Source organism: Crocodylus siamensis, chromosome 15, assembly GCF_052110815.1.
Source record: "Crocodylus siamensis isolate JL-2025a chromosome 15, ASM5211081v1, whole genome shotgun sequence".
NCBI lineage: Eukaryota > Metazoa > Chordata > Crocodylia > Crocodylidae > Crocodylus > Crocodylus siamensis.
Window position 1 is genome coordinate 3,781,069 of NC_143409.1, and position 20,594 is coordinate 3,801,662.

General features: G+C 42.7%; 1 protein-coding gene across 4 annotated transcripts in view; it reads right to left on the reverse strand.

Annotated features, from left to right (window-relative positions):
• Window positions 1–20,594, reverse strand: part of MAP2K5 (mitogen-activated protein kinase kinase 5) — a 186,572-nt gene that overhangs the window by 144,903 nt on the left and 21,075 nt on the right. For all 4 annotated transcript variants that reach the window (XM_090029469.1, XM_090029468.1, XM_090029470.1 and 1 more), the window contains exons 4-8: window positions 13,902–13,971; window positions 9,813–9,853; window positions 8,925–8,992; window positions 5,141–5,189; window positions 50–114 (exon numbers count right to left, since the gene is read on the reverse strand). In XM_090029469.1, coding sequence (XP_089885595.1) covers window positions 50–114; window positions 5,141–5,189; window positions 8,925–8,992; window positions 9,813–9,853; window positions 13,902–13,971 — 293 coding nt within the window. The remainder of the gene's footprint in view (window positions 1–49; window positions 115–5,140; window positions 5,190–8,924; window positions 8,993–9,812; window positions 9,854–13,901; window positions 13,972–20,594) is intronic.

Genomic DNA, 20,594 nt, shown 5'->3' on the forward strand with positions numbered 1-20,594 from the left:
TCCGCTCGATTTCGTTTTCAAAAAAGTTGAAGTGAAATTCAACACTCACTTGTAGACTGTGCCTCCATTGCCATGACCAAGGATGTCTAGATACCGTATGTCTTGTTCATTCATCTCCACGAGAAAGAAAGAAAAACAAAAGAGATGTCATGCTGTGGATTGAAATGTCAAGGAAAAGCAACTCCAGGCCATAAACAACAAGCAGTCTGGGTCATTTCAAGTTCAGCAGCAAGAACGAGAAGATCAATACAACATTTGCTGTCCAATTTATAAAAGACGATACCAAGGGACAAAGTGATGGAAAGTTTAATGACAATTTGTTTGCCTGGGTCATTTCATTAAAGTTTGATAAAAGGTGTCAAAATGGAATGATATAACATAGCTCAAGAGGGTCAGGTCAGAGATACTGATAGGAAAAGGGTCTCCAGCCTCGCATGTAACCAAAGCCAAAGCTGGGACGGGAGGAAGCAATCCACCCAACCGCTGCCATCTGAAATGTGCCCAGAAAAGTTTATTTGGGCCCATTTATTTTGGAATTGGCCTAATGGATGCTAATTGCATGACATGCATCTGTCAGGAGAATTGCTTCCCAGCACTTAATTTATATACACATGCTGAATGAAGGCCCCACTTCTGCAAGACACAGAAATCATTTTAATTGATGTCCAATAAAAATAATGATCTTTCAGTAGTATAATAAATGGCCTGCTTGAGAAGCTTCATGTTCTCCTGGGCAAGTTCCTCGAGAGGGTGGTAGGTCATTTCAGCCAGCGGACTCCCCGCCGAACCCTGCGGAGTCGCAGGGTCAGAGCTCCCCTGACACAGGCAGGCTTCGAATGTCCCAAACATGGACATTTCCATTCGGGGTTTTATAAATATCTATTGCACCTCTGCTTGTTGGCTTACTGGTTTAAATTTGAAACCATGAACTGTGTTTCTCCTGTACAATCTGACTGCTGCACTGACTTCCTGCAAGGAAGCAAGCCACTATTCAGAATCACTGCATCTTTTTTTGACAAAAGTCTACCTACCTTTTCCAAAAAAACACCGAAAGCCTCAACTCTTTCAATTGTGATAAATTTTGGTGAACAAAAATATTTTGCCAATTAAAATAAAGCTGCTCTTTTACCTTATCATTGAAGTAAATAGCTGAGTTTGGATGGTTTCAGATTGTAATGCTACTTTAACTGGAGTCTACCACCAAATCTTAAAAGGACCCATTTCTATGGACTATTCATACTCATTAGATGCCTGGTTACAGATTCATACGAGCTGGTCCAGGGATTCAATTTACACATCCTACCAATTTTATTTACTCCGAGGGACATTCTCCAAGCACGGGTCTACATGGCAGTCTGAGGTGTGACTACAGCTCATGGGGATGCACCAGATGAGCATGAACTAACTTATCTCAGGACATACCCAGCTTCTGGGGCAGGTTTCAAAAGTCAGCAGAGACTTATGCTCTTAAAACACGTTACAACTTTTGAAAATCCATCCTCAATCTGCACCAGCCCAGACACCAATAGCTCTGCCAGATGAAGCTGTAAAAGCAAGCTGCAATAAACCCCTACGAAAGAGTCTATTTTCAGCAAGTTTCAGCAGCAGAAAATAGAGTTTTTAATTGATTAAAAATAATCTGTTTTCAGGCCACTACAGTGCAGCTTTAAATATTTTGTTCTGCTCTTCAACCAACTGAACAAAAAAACAGCACTCATTTATCAGGGGAAATATTTTTCTTCTATACCTTTCCAAGGCGTAAGCTTGTGACTTCTGAGATAATTAGAAGTACACTGGAGCAGGAGGTAAGTCTGGACAAGAAATCTGCAAGGTGTATTAAGATTCCTACCCAAAGGCCAATTCAATATCAAAACCAAGCCTTACAGTTTTTGCTGAAAACTGGTTTTTATTAATGAAAACCATTGTGATTATTATACTTGACTCAAACATGCAAAACTAAATGCATGAAAAAAAAATCTGCTCAGAATTTTCCCCTCTAGGAACACTGGATGTATACCTCTCGGGGGTGGGGCAGGGGGGAAATGATGCATGGGCAGGCTAGTGCTTGGCCTCTACTCCGGAGTGATTTTCTGCCGCAATATGCAGCTCCACAACTGGCAATGCATGCATGGGCACTTTGCTCCAAATCCAGTAACTCAAATGCTCAGACTTTGTAAACGTAGAATAAAACCCCTCTCAAATGTGGGAGAAACACTGCAATTCTTGCTGGGCGCTGATACACCCATATCAGTGGGTGTATCTTTTGGGAGTGTTGTTTTATGCCCCTTATTGCAAAGGAGCAGCAAAGATTAGAGTTCTCCTTTCCCCCACTTCATTGAGCTAACTCGTGAATGTATGAATGAGCCGTCCCAACATAAACCAAGGGCACTTACTGCCAGTCACTGTGATGCTGCACTACTTCCCGCGATTGCCAACCCTGTCCTTTTCCTTGTGGGTGGCACACAAAAGAGCTGCACAGAGCTGAGCGTGAAGCACAGAGATTGGGATGGAGCAAATACATGCCAGAAAAAAAACCTTACAGAGATAAAGCTTGATTTATTGACTCAAATAAAAATGCCAAAAAGTAGCCAGTGATTTATTTATTTTACTGGGAGAACTGAATCCTCCATCATAAAATGATAGCACAAAAACAACAACTCTATGGCGTGGACAGGAATATTAAACATCCCAAACCAACCTTGATTAACTTGATCGGATGCCAATATTAACAAATTAATGAAAAAGTGAAGCAGACTTCAATTACGACTCAGCAAACAAAACACCCTTTGTTTATATGTGCTGTCTCTGAAAGAAATCAGGGTCTATCTCTTGTAAATCATTAAGAGCAAAATGCTCAATTAATCCTTATTTTATATGTAAAGCTCTGACGGAAGCCAAGTCCTCTCGCTATACCTATGCTTTGCGAATCGAAGCAATAATGGTTTCAGAAAGCAGTCACACTCTATGAGCAGACAATTGAAGAGATTTAGTAAATCCTACTTTATAGACCAGAGACTAATCGGAAAACACAAGCCAGTCAAATGTTTCTTATGAACTGTTGACACTATATCAATGCTGAATCAATTGGTGGCATTTACTCTGAGTGACAGAAAAGAAATAAATATTTATATCACATAACCTATATCAATGAACCTAGGCAGAAAGCTATTTCTAACCTGTCAATATTTGATTATCTTGAAGAATCATGTCCCCTTCTTTTAATGATTAATATGAATTCCTTATTAAACCAAAGTGGAGACTATTGGAAGGGAATATCATTATTAATGTTTGAAAGCATAAACTGCAAAAAGCTCTATTAAACTAAGGCTAAATATGACTTAAAGCCTCTTCCCAAAAAGGAGAGAAAGTCAAAGTTACAACTAAATATCTGTCTCTAGATTAGGCAGCTGTGACCAGGTATTGTAGAAATAAGGTAGATAACAGAGGAGCATTTTTTCTTCTGGTGATCTGCAATGTATTCCCTTATCAGAGCATGGTGAATTCAGGGTAATAAGTCAAATATTAATTCTAAGCTTCTATCCTTTGATGAGTTTAAGCCCAGCCTCAAATACCATTAACAGATTTGGGGGCTTCCTTTTTTTTATGTAGTAGGATTAAAAAAAAAATCCAACCCAAAGCTTTCTGTAATTTTAAGTGTATAAATGCCTTTCATGTTCTTGCTTAGAACAAGTAAAAATAGTAAATTCAGGTTATGCATGTATTCACAAAGATATGGCTTCGTGCTCAGCTATCTTTTTTTTTAAGGAACACAAAAGGACTTTTCTCATACTATGGATTAGCATTTACAAAATTTCATTAAGAAGTTCAAAAGAAAGTTTTTTTGGACCTCGCATCATTTAAAGTTGGCCCGACAGCTGGATGCGAGAACGCTGTCATTTTTAAAACGGTTATAAGGAAGGAACAGACCGCCATGGCAAGAATCAATGTCTGCTTTTGTGACAGGAATGCTGACAAGCTTAAAAATGCATTTCCAAGCTGTATTCAAAGGATTCGGCGACAAATAAGCAAGGCTGCAGTAAGAAGCGGTTAGGCTCACATTTTAAAGGAGCATTCTCATCTATTACACCACAATGTTACAGGTGATACCGAAGGACAAGCATGAAGACCAGCCTTTATCTTCTTGACATGCTCAACTACAACTACTTGATTCATGAAATGCCAATGAGGTTTGGAGAGGTCACTGTGTGAAGGCACTGAATACGCATCTGAGATAATTAAGATTTCAGCCTTCGAAACATGGAGGGGAAGTGAACAGCAGTTAAGAAAATCAATAAGAGTCTTTTATTTGCGGTGACACAGATGTCTCAGTCAATAGAGCCTAATAGGCAAGCTTGATCGCAATGGACAGGTGCCTGCCTCCAAGGCTATCAAAGGGCTTTCACTATGACAAACATTAAAACTTATTTATGTTGCTACTGAAGAATCTCGTATTCTTTTAAGTAGTTTAATTTAGTAGTGTATATTTAAAGCCATTATACTACTTTGGATCTGTCCATCTATTTGAATCAAAACGGGTGAGAAATGACTGCTCTGAAGCGTCTGTTTGTCCATCAATTGCTCATTTAAACCGTTTTTATTCAGCTCTGCGTACCAGGACCTGAGCAGCTGAAGGAGAGGAGAGCAGGAGACGAGGAAGCCTTTTCCAACTTTCATGTTTTATTATGTACCATATAATGCGGCTCCAAACAATAAGAGGGAGTTTTCTCTCTCCCCCACTTGCACAAACCACTTAAATATTTATGTGCTTCCTGTCCTAAAAATACAAAGGTCACTCTAATGGAGCTGCTGATTTAGTTATTCAAAATTGATTAACTCCTTTCCCTGAAATTGTGGCAACAGCGCAACATGTGTGAGAGGTGCTTCAATCTATTTGGAGCTAAATCTGATTAGCACATTTTGAGGAATGGGAAGCAAATTGCTATGCCAATCAAAGTAAATCAGGACACATAACTCATTCATATTGTGACCGTTTTCATGGTCTCTCCCACTCCTGTGTTAAAAGAACACATTACAACCGAATGAGCAGTAAGCATCTCTCTACCTATTTGTAGCACGCCAATCACTGTGGTATTTAGGCAGTAACAAGACATGTACCCAAGGCTCAATTCAATGGACCTACCTGGCCATTGGCTAATATTTTCTTCAGCTCCGCCGAGGACTTCTTCAGGCTGAAAAAGATAATAATTTTCAGTGATTACACAGTGTCCCTTTATTAAATTGAGTAAAATGTATATCCAACAACAAAGCCTCACACTGATGGCTACGCCTTCCAAGTGATTCACTTCTGAATTACAAAAGGAACCGGCTACTTCTCAGACTGAATATACAATTAGTACAAGAAAAACAAAAATTCGAAATTATTGAGACTAACTTAACCTTCAACAAAACAGTTTAGACAGTATACTGCTCTTCAAGATTCAACTTATCATTTGTCAATAAGAGCAAATCCACTGGCCAGCCAGTGTTTTTAATCTAATAGATAACACAAGGTTTTCATTTAGTTTTCCAAGGCTGTGCCTCCTTGTTTTGATATTTTACGAAGTGGGCAGTATAAATTACATTTCTGTTCATCAATGCATGCACCTCTAAAGTTAGCTTCCACAGCCACAACTGTAGCTCGTGTCATGCAAACAACTGCACAACATCAAATTAGGAAGCAGAGTTGCTATACTTTGGGTGCGTGTACACGGTCAATTAATGTGCTTTAGGTAATAAGCATTAACTCCAGTACCTCCTGTCTACACGTGTGATTTAATGTGAGTTAGGCTATTTTAATGTGCATTAAAGCATCACAAAAAATTGCATGTTCACTAGTGCATATTAAAATAGGCTAAGGTGCCTTTTTCTAGTACCTCACAATGGAGGTACTAAATTTAATGCACGTTAACAAAAGCATCTTAATGAATGTGTAGTCACGCCATCCATTTTTGAAGTACTAGAAAAATGTGCATTAGCCTATTTTAATGCACATTAGCTAACGAGCACATTGTGCATTTTTACACATGCTCTGGGATGCAGCACTGGGTGCTTTAATTAGCAAACCATGCTAATTAAAAGCATCTGTGCATCACGGGTATAAGCGTCTGCACACCTCCCCACACTTAAAAAATGGCAGCAGCACGCTCTGAACTTAAGATCATCGAACGTGTTTTATTACAAAGCACCCCACCACCATCTTTTCACCATGGAGATGCACAGTGATGCTGATTTAGGAAATGCAAAAGGCTGCCGGAGCACGGCAATTTCTGTGCTCCAGCAGACTCAATTAATCGCACATGTATATAGGAGCTCTTTTTTTGTGATGCTTTAATGTGCACTAAAATAGGCGAAAATGTTTATTAAAGCACACGTGTAGACATGCTCTTTATGGATAAGGTATTGAATTTCCTGAATGCAATTACAATAGCTTCAATGAGGGTGAAACAACAGGTAACTCAGCCCATAATATTGACTGGAGATTGTGCCACTTTTAAGTCACGCTTATTTTAAGCCTAATTTCAACCAAGGGGAAGAGATGAGAGAGTCTGTCTTGAAAGGAAGATACTATTTTAAGGTGTTTGGATGCCACACTTCATAGCCAGTCCTGTTTTTTTGGACAGATCAAGGACCCTAACCAAATCTCTCAACTGTTGGGGGGTTGGGTTTGGACCAAACCTAGATTCCTCAAAGAAAACTGCAGTCCAGACCAAGAAGTATACTAATGCAAAGACCACTGATTGGTTACTAATAGCAAATTTCTGTCCTTGCTGCAAATGTATATTTTCAGAGCCTTCAGTTACCAGCTCTGCCACGTCACACTCTATTTTGTAAATATTTTGACACATAACATATTTCACCATAAAATACGGCCAAAATTTCTCCAAATTAATGTATCAAAACACAGAGACAGAAGTGCTTCACAATCTGTATACTTTTCCAGCAGAACTAGCTAAGATCCAATGCTGTCAGTGACATTACATTTCTAGTGGGATACTTATAACTAATTGTCACGGTTGTATTTTGTAACCAAAGACCATTTTAGAGAAGTGATATATGTGCTGCTCTCATCAGTTCCGTGCTAACTTCTTCCCTGAAAATATAAGGCTGCCCCACTCCCCCTATTTTCCTGACAACGTTGACCTCCTCCCCGCCCGCACTCACACATCAATCTGCCTTGGTATTGGAACTATTAGAAAACACCTCTTCTCACAGAAATGTTCTGCTGTTTTTGGTGAACTTAAATAAATGCCAAACAGAATAATATATCCTTAAAAGGCATGTGTCTTGATCATAGATCATTACTAACAGGTACAGTGAAAACACAGATTTCATATTTGGTGGCTTTGTTCTTTAATAGGCCTCTTGTTCCCAGACTACTTTAAAGAAAAATTAAGTTTACCACGGAAACATAAGTTGATCTTGTCATCTCTCACGACTAACAATTTGTGAACATGAAACAAAGAGAGACTTTCAATTACTTCAAAAACACAACTCATAGTGCAGAAGGTTTTGGATAAGAAATGGCAATTAACTACTAAATAAGATGACAGAATCTTCTAGAAGGCTTATTTTCAGTGCACTTTGAGAAAAAGCTCAGAGCACAGGAAGTACGGAAAGCTAAAATATGACAGAGACAGGAAATCGGCTCCGTTAGCTTAGCCCCTTGCCGAACACAGGCTCTGTCGGAGTCTATCCCACCCTGTAAATACTTCCTTCGACGGGACACCAGAAGTGTCTGTGCAGTGGTGGTACTCGGCCAACATTTCGGAGTTACCTGAGTCCAACTCGGTCCAAAATAGACTTGCCCAGAGTGCTCACCATCTCTTTGGTCACTGCTTTTAGGTCCTATTGACTGGAGCGCCTTTGAAGAGTTTGATGCTCACATACTAAGCGTGGTCTTCAGTGCTTTAATGTGCTTCAGCTCTCCTGAGTGACTTCACAAGAACTGAGTAAAGGGAGGCTCTGAGTAGGTCCACTTTTGTTTCTCCTTATGGAGCTTGCCAAAAATGGGTTATCTTGAGCAATGCTATCAGCCTAAAGGACTTCACCACTGGCAGATACCAACAGAACAAGCCACTTCCCCTCGCTTGTAAACCGACCAGTACTTAACCCAACTGTATCTTTGATCATGATTACCTTTATCAACCGGGTTAAAAAGGTTCTCAGAGGACAACTGCTACCAGGTTGAGTGGAAAACATAGCATTAAATTGAATATACTTCATTTAAAATAATGAGCCTTTGAATTATGTTAGCTTCTGGACTAATGTGTATAACATTTCCTGATCCCATGCCTTACATATGATGTAGTGCAGTACAAGTTACCTTCCCAGTATTAAAGAGAGTTCTCGTATCCGCAGAGAAACGTTGTGTGCGATTTTGAAAGCAAGATAAGGAAGTCAGACTCTTAAACCCCACTGAAATTCAGGGGTAGCTGAATCCTGAGGCCTTGTGGGCTTTTCGAAAATCCCAGGTCAGGATGAGCAATGCACTGCATTGTATGTCCAAATAACAGGTCTAAATTTTTCCATGAAATCACTTTGACATGGATATCCAATAAAGGACCAAACAAGCTAAATGGCAAAATCTCTATTGTCAAGTCAACGGAAATAAACAAACTTCCACATCACCCTTATACAACACCGCAATGCTGTATCGAGAATAAAGACATCTAAAGAGATATCTATTAACAGAAGAAAATAGGTTTAGTGAAGTCCAGCCACATAAGAGTAACAAGTTCTATAGGGCAAACTAATTCATTTTTTGTTCCCACTTTATCCCTTTATTCCCAGGGGCCCTGTTTATAAAGTTATTTGACATTTCAAGTTGGCTGCTGTTAATTATTATGCACAAACCACATTTTGGGCTCCATTTTGTTTTAACCAAAAATAAAAAAATTGCAGACGCTTCTGCTCTTGACTCTTACCTATTGCTTGGAAGGGAATCCGAGACTGCTGAACTGCTATTATTAGCACACCCTGCTCTTGTATTTACCTGCAGGCAGGGAAAGAATCTTTATCAGTCGTTTATGTTCAGAGGACACCATTCTAATTAACCTGTAATTTGCCATGAATTTCTCATTTCACTATGAAGGTTAATTAGCTTGTTGCTAGGCATGCCCATGGTTGAGCTCTTGTCTGTATGTAGGTTAGCAGATTGTATAACTGATGGACTGCAACATACTAGTCTCCTTGCAATTTATAAGCTTAAATAATATAGGAGAAGGCAGAAACTCATTTAAGACATAAACAATCATTTATATTAAAATCATCCCATAGTTTTCTGCAACTCAGAACTAAGAATATATGACTACAGGAGCAGGCTAGAGAGTAGATATGAATCAATCACATATGATTTATGTGAATCATATAGCTTTTCAGGATATGTGACTGATTCATATCTACTACACACATATGCACACTTAATGCTTATATATGTATGTACACACACACACACATATGCGCATGTGCGCGCAAACACGCACGCAACCTCATTGCGATATATTAATCAGTTTGAATTAATGAAGAATTTCGCTCAAAAAAAGAAGCACCAAAACCTGCTTTTTGCAAATTAGTACTAATAACAGAGTAAATATCTAAGAAGCTTCTTAGCAAAGGCAAGAAAGGAACGCATTTTGGTTTTTAATAAAAAGATATTACAGGCAACACCAAGCAGATGGATCTTTCTCCCGCCATCATAAAAAAATCTGCTTGTCAGAGCTCGAGAAAGTGCAGTTTTATTTGACATTTCAATAAGTGGAACACAGCATTACAAATCCATCTAACTTTACTGAAACAATTATTGAAATTCATACCTTCAGGCCATGTATGTTCCGTTTCCCAGGAGGCTTGCAGGCTGAAACAGTAATTGACTAAATTGTAGAACACATCAGGGCCATTTACAAATTTGTTCAAAATGAATCTTTTAAAAAGAAATGAGGGTGACACCAAAATTAGCAGAGAGAAATGATTGAAAAGTGCCCCCTAAGACCCAGAGTGGGAATTATGAACCAGGATTTTTAACTTGCAGGAGTGAGCATTTATAAAGGCTAAGAGCTTTCTGATACCATCTAATATAAATTCTAATTTCTGCTTAAAAGACATCAAGTTCAAGATAACTGTGAGCTAGAATGATTAGATTACATTCTCTAATTCAAATGCTTTCAATATCTTTGGTCGTCTTTGATTTTTACACATTGTATTTCCCTGGCAGTTAACTAATTTTTTGTTAAGAGAGTTAAAAGTGGCATGTTACCAAACGGGGCAATGCATGTTTTAATATGCAAAAAACAACCTCGGGAACAAATCTGAGGATCAAAGAGCTGAAGAAAGGCTACTTTAAATGGAGAATAAAAAGGAGTTGCATTTTGTTTATTTGCAAGCAAATCCAGACGTTAGGTTAAAATCCTAGATGTAAAGATGAAGTACTGTTTGGGAAGAATATTTTCTTAAAACCTTTCAAACTCCATATTGTCATGTTTTCTCCATTCAGTGGATGTGCCTTTGTCAAATGTTAAAGCTACAAAGGCTTCTAGCTACATGTTACGGACAGTTCCCATTTTAAAACTACAGTGCCCTACAAATTGTATGTTAAAGGGCCTGTCAATTTTGATTGATTGTCTGGGGAAGGATGAATTTGATTTTTCTCTCTCAGATGCACATGTATTTCACTCTGGTTTCTGACAGCAGGAAACAGAGCTATTTATTAGTCAAAAGGACACAGATGATAGTTATTAAACACATCAGTTAGACCAGGCTATCTGCATTTAAACTACATTAGAAATTACCATGTTATTCTTAAAGAAGATAAATACTATGACACTGAGGATAAGGAAAAAATTGAAAACTTTCAACTATTCTAAAAAAAAAAAGAATCAGCATTTTCTAATTTACTTTTCTTTGGAAATGAAAATTAACATTTTGAATAAACAGTAAAAAGACATGCCAAGTAACATTCACCTGGGTGCTTTGATAACAAAATTCACATGGTATTAAATAAGTGATTTATTTGCCATGAATTTGAAAAATAGGTTGCATCTATTTAAAACATCTCTCTCCTGAGCTATTACCTTAAGCAAAAATCAGGCAATTATTAGGAAAAGTTGAAGTGTTCTTCAGAGAAACTCTTTATCCTAGTTTTTCACAGAGACGTGGTCAGCCCTGGAAACACAAAACTTATCTAATGGGAAAGGGTTTTAAAAATGTGGTTTTCCAAGCTCCGTTTTCGGGGTTTTTTTGAAGTTGCCCATTGCTAAGAGAAATTTTTCTGCTGGGTTAAAGAATTCTGGCATTTCTTGTTATTCAGATGGCTATTTTTAACAGGCGAAACAGGCTACATATAGAAGTTGCTGCCTCAAAGAACCAATGGATATGAAACCAGTACTGCACATCTAAGGCAGCAAAGAACGGCACGTGGATGTGCAACGCTGGGAGGCTTCATGGAGTCTCCCATGGCTCTGTGCTCAGAGAAGAGCAAGTGGGAGACTAGACGTGGTGGTCTGGGAAGCATTGGGAACGTGTAGGAGGTGCACGTGCACCCCCTGGAAGCGCCGGCCATGAAACTGGAAGCGCACTTCAGGTTTCGCCACCAGCTCAGCAACTGGCTGCTGGGGGACAACCCCTGGTCAGTGATCTGGTGCCCACCCAGACTTGGGAGGCACCAGTCACCCACAATGGGAAGTTAGCAAGGACTTGTACAGAGTGGAGGGGAGAGTGTAGCAAATACTGTGGGCAGTAACAAAGGAAGGCATGAAATTGTAAAGGATTTTGAAGGAAGGGGAAGCTCCAGTGACATGAAGAAAAGCTGAACGACACTGTGAAAATCCAAGTGAAGCTGAGGGAGATACGGCCAAGGGGATAAGAAAGAAATGTGTTCTTACCAGCAAGCACGTGAAGAGGTGAATGAAGAGAGCCTAGGCTATAGGTGCAGTTGCAAGCAGACAGAGGAAAGGGCACGCATGTCTAATGCCACAGAAGCAACAGAACTGAGCAAACGCAGGATGCAGAAGCAGGGGAAAAAATCTAAAAGGACTGTGACGCTGCGATTAGCAAGTGGGAACAGATGTGTTACCCCAGAAAAAGGGCTGGAAGGAAGGAGAAGAAAACAACTTGGGCCAGTACTGACAGAGCGGGTGGGAACACAGCTAGAAGTACAAGTCAGACAGACACAAACACACGTCCACATGCATGACTGGGGGGAGGGCGAAGGCATTGGGGATGAACAGGAAGGTTTGCAAAGCACAGCCGAGGCAATAGTGCAATCCACCGAGGAGATCATGCAAGGAGGGCATAAACAGAGGACACAAGGGGCCAGCAGGAAGGGTTCACGGGAACCGCACCAGCACGGGTCCCAGTGGGAAAGGCCAAGTGAAGAAAGCCTCTGCCTGTCCCTTGAAGAGCTCAATCCTGCATGCAACTGGCCACCTCCCAACCAGGACACCTTCAAAGGCTGTTGATTTCCAAGGGCAAAGAGATGAAGGTGCTCATGACTCCCAAGAGGTGACCAGCACCTTCCTGGATCCACCCGAGACACTTAATGTTTTTTTTCTTGCACGCGGGAATTCCAAGATATGCAAAGTGGACGTTCACCTCCAAGCCATGATATACATTCAGGGTGCTCAGCTCTCCCAGAGTATCATGGGTTTTGGCAGGGAAATGTGGTTTGATATGGAAAGAGACCTGAATTCAGGAAGAAGACAGACTCCTGCATCTCAACCTGACCTACAGAGACAGAGAGAGAGACGCTTTTCCCTCTTTTGAGCTGCACTCTCTCCAGAGCTCGTGGCAGGAGCAAGGAATCAGTCGAGTGGTGCACAGGCTCTTTTCCGGAGCTGGAGTCTACCAGAATACCTTTGCTACGTTAGCCTCCGCGAGGCTGAGATGTAAGCAGCTAAGCATTTCTCCTGAATCCCAGTCTCTTTCCATAGCAGCTCTCTACCAGCACAGCCAGCCTCCTTTCGAGACCTTATTAGCATGTGTTAGAGGCCTGTTGGTTAATTGCCCAATTCAAACTTCAGAGAGTTATAAGTAATGAAAGTCTAGAATGTTTAATTGGGAAGCTCATACTATGATTATTTGTATAGTATCAGTTAACTGGGAAGACTTTAATTTTTAATTATTTCAATTAATTTATTGCTGGGAGATTTACTTGGAGAATTTAAACCTTATCTGTTTCATCAATTAAGAACTACAGATTCAGAGACTGGATACTGAGAACATTTGAATGAATTAGAGGGGTTATGTAACACGCTAATCCTATTAACCATTTCCTAAGTGCAGAGATGTGCAGATCCAAAACACCCAACTAGTTGCCTACAAGACTTTGTACAAAATGCAATATGCCCTTTCTCCTGTTCAAAGTACCCCAGGCCTGAGTATTTGATAAGCCCTTACCTACTCAGGAGAGCATCTAAGCATGTTCTCAAGTGTATGTTTGACCTGTATATAAAATGCCATTTTGTCAACTGTTAAGAGCTCAGATAAATTTTCTTTTTGTAATGGGCACATTTCCAGTTTCAAAACAGTCATAACGCAATTGGATTCATTTGATTAACAACTTCAGAAGAAGGAACTTAAGAAAGCCATGTTTATAAGCAGCCAGAATTCAAGTGATTCATCTGTTTGGTTATGTATACATACAACAACCACATCACCACGGAGGTTTTTAAGCATGCATAAATATGTACAATGCAAACCGAATCTGCCTAGGCTAATTTACTTTAGAAAATGAGCTGTTTTATACACAGTGACTGTAGTTTTCAATACAGTCCCTACAATAATGAATTCTTGTATCCAAATTAAGAGGTAACATCCTGTTATGTGCATTTAAACCTTCTGAAAACATAACTGTTGATGAAACAGTTTACTGATATAATCATTGTTGATTAGAATTTGTTAAGCATTACCTCTTGGATATATCTGCAGCGGCTCTATTAACTGTCCATTTACTTGCTGCTCCATTACAGTGGTATAATACTGCAAAGAGATTACAGAACATGATTACTCAAGTAATGTATGAATAGCGAGAACAGTGTTTATGGGTAGTTTAATTCGCAGCCGTTTTTAAAATCGCTATTATACGTATCAGCCTTTAAAATATTTTCCTACCATTTGTTCTGCTCACAGAACAAAACTATGAATGTGAATAAACTGAGGTTGATGAAAACCAGCATTGTCGTGAGTCATGGCAAGGGATTGACCACTGCCTGTCGGCTGTGTTAAATTCAGCATCTCTCTGGCAATGAAGAGTGTTCAGAGCACGCTACATAACATGTTCCTTCAGCAACTGTTACACAAGTTAAGGAAAATTTTAATGATGGGCCAGATTTTTGGGTAGTTCAGCTTCACCGGCTGTGATGCTTAGGATGATAATGTTCTATGGTAAATGCTTAGGACTCTTGTACACATGCGTGGAGCCTGCTCCAGCGAGTTGGAAACCTAGCGCGTCGGAGCACAGACACTGATGCACGCTGGCAGCCTTCAGTGCCATGTGTAACAGCATCCCTGTGCATCTCCACGCTAAAAAATGGCGCTGGGGCACTTTGAAATCAGACATGTTCAATAAGCATTAATTCAAAGTGCCCCGCAGCCATTTCTTCAGTGCGGGGGATGCACGGCAATGCCGATACACAAGACACGAGGGTGCTCTTAATTAGTGCGGCTTGCTAGTTAAAGCACCCGGTGCCGTGTCCCACAACACATATAAAAAGGTCTTTAGTGACAATGTTTCCTATGTTGCTACAAATTACCCTAAATATGGCAGTCCGTAAAGCAACATGGCACCAAACCCAGGTGCTCCAAACACACCAATAACTACCCACAAAACAAACTTTTCCTGATTTTTGCAAAATGGAAGTCAACATGAGGGTTGGCTTATTCATTAGCTAAGTTACACAAAAAGTATCTTTCCTTTTCTTATGGAATGGCAACCAATGAACTAAACCAGGAGGAGCCACATAAATGGAGTAAGTAAACCGTAGGACACGTCATTAAGACCAGTCTTGTGCATGCTACGTGCTTTCTCTGCATAAAACGTCACATGTGCGGGCATCCAAAGACACAGGTGGGGAAGCTCCAAGGTCCCCAGCTCCCATTTTGGCACAGATTTAGGATTGATTGCAGACTTGATGTTCACAGGGGGCTTTGCTTGGGAACAGAAGTCCACAGATGCAGGTTGGCTTGAAGAATGAAGGCCCTATTTCCTCTACAAGGCTAAGATTTGAACTCGCTAAGAGGCCGTGGGATTGTGGAAGAAGGCAGCTTTCACTTTTTCCAAGTTTCTCTTACGTAGATCAGCAACAATGAAAAGCAGTCCTTCAGTGCCGAGCAAGGAGGAGAGACAATTGGGAGTATTAAGTCCCACTGAGTCCCATCTCTCAATGAATGCGGGCTCTTAAGACCAGGTTTGTTATTAAAATTCGCTCACAAGATTTCCAAGTGGATATTCTACCCAGGTTTAACTTACACTCGTGATCTTTAATAATCCCAGTATATATGCTCTCACTCGGCTTATACAGAGCAGAGTTTTTAAACACAAAAACATGCTAGTCTGAACGGGTCAAAAGATTTTTTTTCCCAGGAGCAAGAGAGCTACCTTTGTTGCCATACTGTGTAGATCCTGAGCAAGTTGGGTCCTTCCCTTCATGACTGACTCCCCACCCCAAATAAAGGAGATGGTGTCTAAGAGCTATAGGACTATAAAAGAATCCCTACCCACCCAGGAAGAGCATCAAACTGGCACAGAAACTATTTCTTTACTTTTAGTGCTATTCCTGGACCCTAAGACACATGCACAGTGCATAAACCCACAGTACCTACGTAGGGTCCAGAATAATACACTGAAACAGACATTCTTCAAGAGACTATGTTTCTTAGAAGAAAAAAAACAGTAGTAGTAATGTGGCCCTCTCCATTACTCACACAGTGATGACAAGTAAATGAAATATCAATCATGTAAGCTGTCAACCTTTTGGGACAGCAATAACTGTTAACAAGTAGTCTGGAAAAATTGTCCGAAAATGACTTGTCCTCCACATATGAGCATTTGAGGTTTCCATGGAAAATTAAGATGCCAGTGGCTATTTGGAACATTGTTCAGGTATTCTTTTTAATGGAAAATTTGCCAGTTATTGATCCAGAGCATGTACCCCTTGCTTTCAGAAGGCTGCGAGCAACTTTCCAATCAGTGGCTGTCAAAAAAATTACTGCCTTTTTATACTGATACAAGACAACAGCAATAGTGGAGCTCTACTGCTACTTAATGTCTTTCTTTAATTAACTGCTACGTACAATAGGAAGATCTTTTTAATTATCATCTTACAGTATTTTCATAAGCAGGACACAACACTTCTTTGTGCACTACAAAGCAAATTAATTATACGGCTGCTTGAAAACCATGCTTACGGTCAGAGTCAGAAACAACCTCAAGGATATTTCCATGTGTAAAACCTTACCAGAGCAGAACAGGCTAGATCTCATTTCATTATTTCTTTTTATTTAGGCAGGGGGAAAAAATGGTTCACTTTTGTTGGGCAAAACCTTCACTGTGCAGATGACAAACTGCAGCACAACGGCTTTCTCAGACAAATTTTTTACATCTGCTTGATACCACAAATACTCAGTACCAGGCCCAGTAACGCTTAATTGCCCCAAGAAGGGGTTTCATCTGGAATACCTGTCCCCAGAAAGTACGCTGAACAGCGCTGTTCTCTGCAGTCTGTTTCCAGAGCACACGACTTACAGGAAATCTCACACCTCCAACATTTTAGGAGAGCTATATCATACGCACATCCTCAGCTGGAAATGATGGCCAGCAGCTCCTAACCAACAGCGTTTCTGTTTGTTTGCTTGCACCGAGAAGGCAGACAGCACTGAACAAATTTATCGCCTGCTCCACAGGGAGGGCAGAGAGATGTCCACTGAGCTATAACAACCTCACTTCCAAAAGCAGCGGTAAGTAATTTTACTTTCTCCAATATTTTTCTCAGATTACGGAAGATTCATTCCAAGTCCAGGAGACTATAAAGCTCCCAAAAGGCTTCTATAAGGGTCCAAACAACAGCGAGAGGCTGTTAGAAGGGAAAACCAGCATGTGCATGTGCCTCACTGAAGCAGCCAACTGGGGTGGGACGACAGAGGAGAGTACTGAGTGCAGCACAGTGGCTGGATGGAGCAAGGTGCCGTCCCATAACTCCTAGGATGTCTGGGGAAGGAAGAGAGCTGCACATTCACACCAGCTAACAAAATGAAACCTCTGTGGGAAGCCTGCACCTTGAGACTGTAAAGTAGCAACTGTAAAGCCGTGCTGGAAAAAACAGAAGCATCCTTTCCTAATGGCGATAAAGACAGGATCGCAGAAAGATTAGCAACAATCAAGTAAAGCTAAAAAAAGCCCCAATGGGAAAGCGTCATCTTCATCCAATTGTATGAGGGCGGAGGGAAAAAAAAACCTGGACAATCCAATGCTTGTCCAAATCCGTTTGTCACCAAGGCATAGCTGCCTTCCCGGCATGACTCGGTGGCCTGGAAGGGAGGGTTGTATCTTTAATAGGGCAGTTGCAGCCAATTTTTCCCCTCTCAAAGTGCTCTAGTCCTCGCTCAGTCTCATCTGCCATGACTTTGATGGAAACTTTCCGGAGGTGATGTGCAGCCTACGAGCAGTTTCATAGTTTCATAGTTTCACAGTAGCTAGAGTCGGAAGGGACCTAGGTAGATCATCTAGTCCGACCCCCTGCCTTAGCAGGAAAGAGCACCGGGGTCAGATGACCCCGGCAAGGTGCTCATCTAACTTCCTTTTAAAAATCCCCAGGCTAGGAGCCTGCACCACTTCCCCTGGAAGCCGGTTCCAGGCCCTAGCCGCCCTGACTGTGAAGTAGCGCCTCCTAATATCTAATCTAAACCTACCCTCCGCCAGCTTGTGACCGTTATTCCTGGTCACTCCTGGCAGCGCACGGGGGAACAGGGACTCCCCCAATACCTGCTGATCCCCCCTGACCAGTTTGTAGCAGGCCACAAGGTCCCCCCTTAACCTTCTCTTGTGGAGGCTAAACAGGTTCAGGGCCCGTAGCCTCTCCTCATAAGGCCTGCCCTGCTGACCCCTGATCATACGAGTGGCCCTCCTCTGAACTCTTTCCATATTGTCCACGTCCCTCTTGAAGTGTGGCGCCCAGAACTGGACGCAGTACTCCAGCTGCGGCCTGACCAGTGCCGCATAGAGGGGGAGGATCACCTCCCTGGACCTGCTCGAGATGCATCTGTGGATGCATGACAGGGTACGGTTGGCCTTCTTGACTGCCTCCCCACACTGCCGGCCCATGTTCATCGTGGAGTCAATGACGACTCCAAGATCCTTTTCCGTCTCCGTGCTGGCAAGAGGGGAGTTCCCCAACCTGTAAGTGTGGTGCCGGTTCTTCCTCCCCATGTGCAACACCTTGCACTTATCAGTGTTAAACCCCATCCTATTCTCATCCGCTCACTGTTGCAACCTGTCAAGGTCAGCTTGTAGCCTATTGCACCCTTCTAGTGCACCCACATCCCCCCACATCTTAGTGTCATCAGCAAACTTGAACAGGGTGCTTTCTACCCCCTCATCCAAGTCACTGATGAAGATGTTGAACAGTGCGGGCCCGAGGACCGAGCCCTGCGGAACCCCACTGCCCACGTCCTTCCAGGTCGAGAAGAACCCATCCACTACCACCCTCTGGGTGCGGCCCTCCAACCAGTTGGCGACCCATTTGACCGTGTGGGCATCGACACCACAGTCTCCCAGCTTTTTGATGAGGACAGGGTGAGAGACAGTGTCGAAAGCCTTCCGGAAGTCCAGAAAGACTACATCCACAGCAACCCCTGCGTCTAATGATTTGGTGACCTGATCGTAAAAGGCCACCAGGTTGGTCTGACAAGACCTGCCACTGATGAACCCATGTTGGTTGCCCCTGAGCATGCATTCCCCCGCAAGGCCCTCCTGGATGTGTGCCAGGATATTTTTTTCAAAGAGCTTACCCGGGATTGAGGTAAGACTAACTGGCCTGTAATTTCCCGGGTCCTCTTTTTTTCCCTTTTTGAAGATAGGGACCACATTGGCCCTCTTCCAGTCCTCCGGCACCTCGCCAGAGCACCACGAGTGCTCATAGAGCCGCGCCAGGGGTCCCGCAATGACCTCGGCCAGTTCCTGTAGAACCCTAGGGTGAAGATCGTCCGGACCAGCGGACTTGAACACGTCCAGCCTCTCCAGAAGTACCCTAACTAACTCCTCGCTAACCCCTGGCCCAGGCGTGTCTCTCTCGGGGCCCGAGGGGGGCCCAGCAGGGAGGTGGCTGAACTGGTCCCTACTTAGGAAGACAGAGGCAAAGAAATCGTTAAATATGTTAGCTTTGTCATCTGGCGTGATGACTAAGTTGCCCATCGTGTCCTGCAGGGGCCCCACATTACCCGGGACCCTCTTTTTACCCCCTATGTATTTGAAGAAGGACTTCTTATTGTCCTTAATCCGGGAAGCTAGTCCTATCTCCAACTCTGCCTTGGCCCTCCTGACTGCCCCCCTACATCCTCGGGCGACTGTAACATAGTCCTTCTTGGTGATGACCCCATCTCTCCATTGGGTATATGCCTCCCTTTTAGCAAGGAGACATTCCCGGATGCTCTTAGTGAGCCATGGGGGTTTATGTGCCCTCCTGCTCCCTTTGACCCTTGTTGGGATTACCTCCCTTTGGGCATGGAGGATCGTCTCCTTAAGGAGCAACCACTCACCTTCGACATCCGATTCCCTTCCCCTCTGGGTCCTCAGCGCTTCCCCAACGATCCTCCTTAGCTTGTTGAAGTCAGCCCTCCTAAAGTCTAGGGCTGTTGCCTTGCTGCAGCCCTTTGCCACCTTACGCTGGATGGTGAATTCCAGCAAGCGATGATCGCTGTCTCCCAGGTGGCCCATCACCCGCAGTCCAACCCTCAAAGGGAAAAGTAACCACCAAAACTACCAGTCTCTTACACCGCCGAGCCCTCTGGATCAGCAATGAGGTCTTAAGGGCCTAAATGGGAGCTCCTCCAGCCCCTACACCGCCACCTCACACCTCTGGGCATAGAGCCTTCGTGAAATCGCAGGCCCTTGTAAGAGATCAGCAGTCACTCAACATCGCTGTAAAGTCTCATGCATGCCCAGCCTTGTAGCTGAAAGCACCAGGCTGCGCTCCAGGGATCCCTAACAGCCCATTTTGGATGTGGATGACCAAGCTCAACTGCTCCTCAGCCATCCATTCACCCACCCATCGGATCCCTACTGTGCCTCAGCTCCAGCAGCTTTTTAAGAGCTCCAGCCGGTCCTCGTCTCCAGTCCGGGCCTGTCTCTGCTGAACAGCTGGGGCTTGTCATCGCTGCAGAGGCAATGTTGGGCTTGCAGGCGCCAGCCAGCTGCCTGGCATTATACTGACGTGGCTTTCTGGCTTGGCCCCCAAACCAGGGACCTAACCGTACCCACAAGTGCCTCCGCCACTCACTCCTGGCCAGGCCGGCCCCTCTGGCATGGCCAGATGCAGGGAACAGTGCTGGTCCGGCCAGTGTAGCCCCCAGAGGAAACTGCCATCCAGGAGGATCCCAGACACATAGTT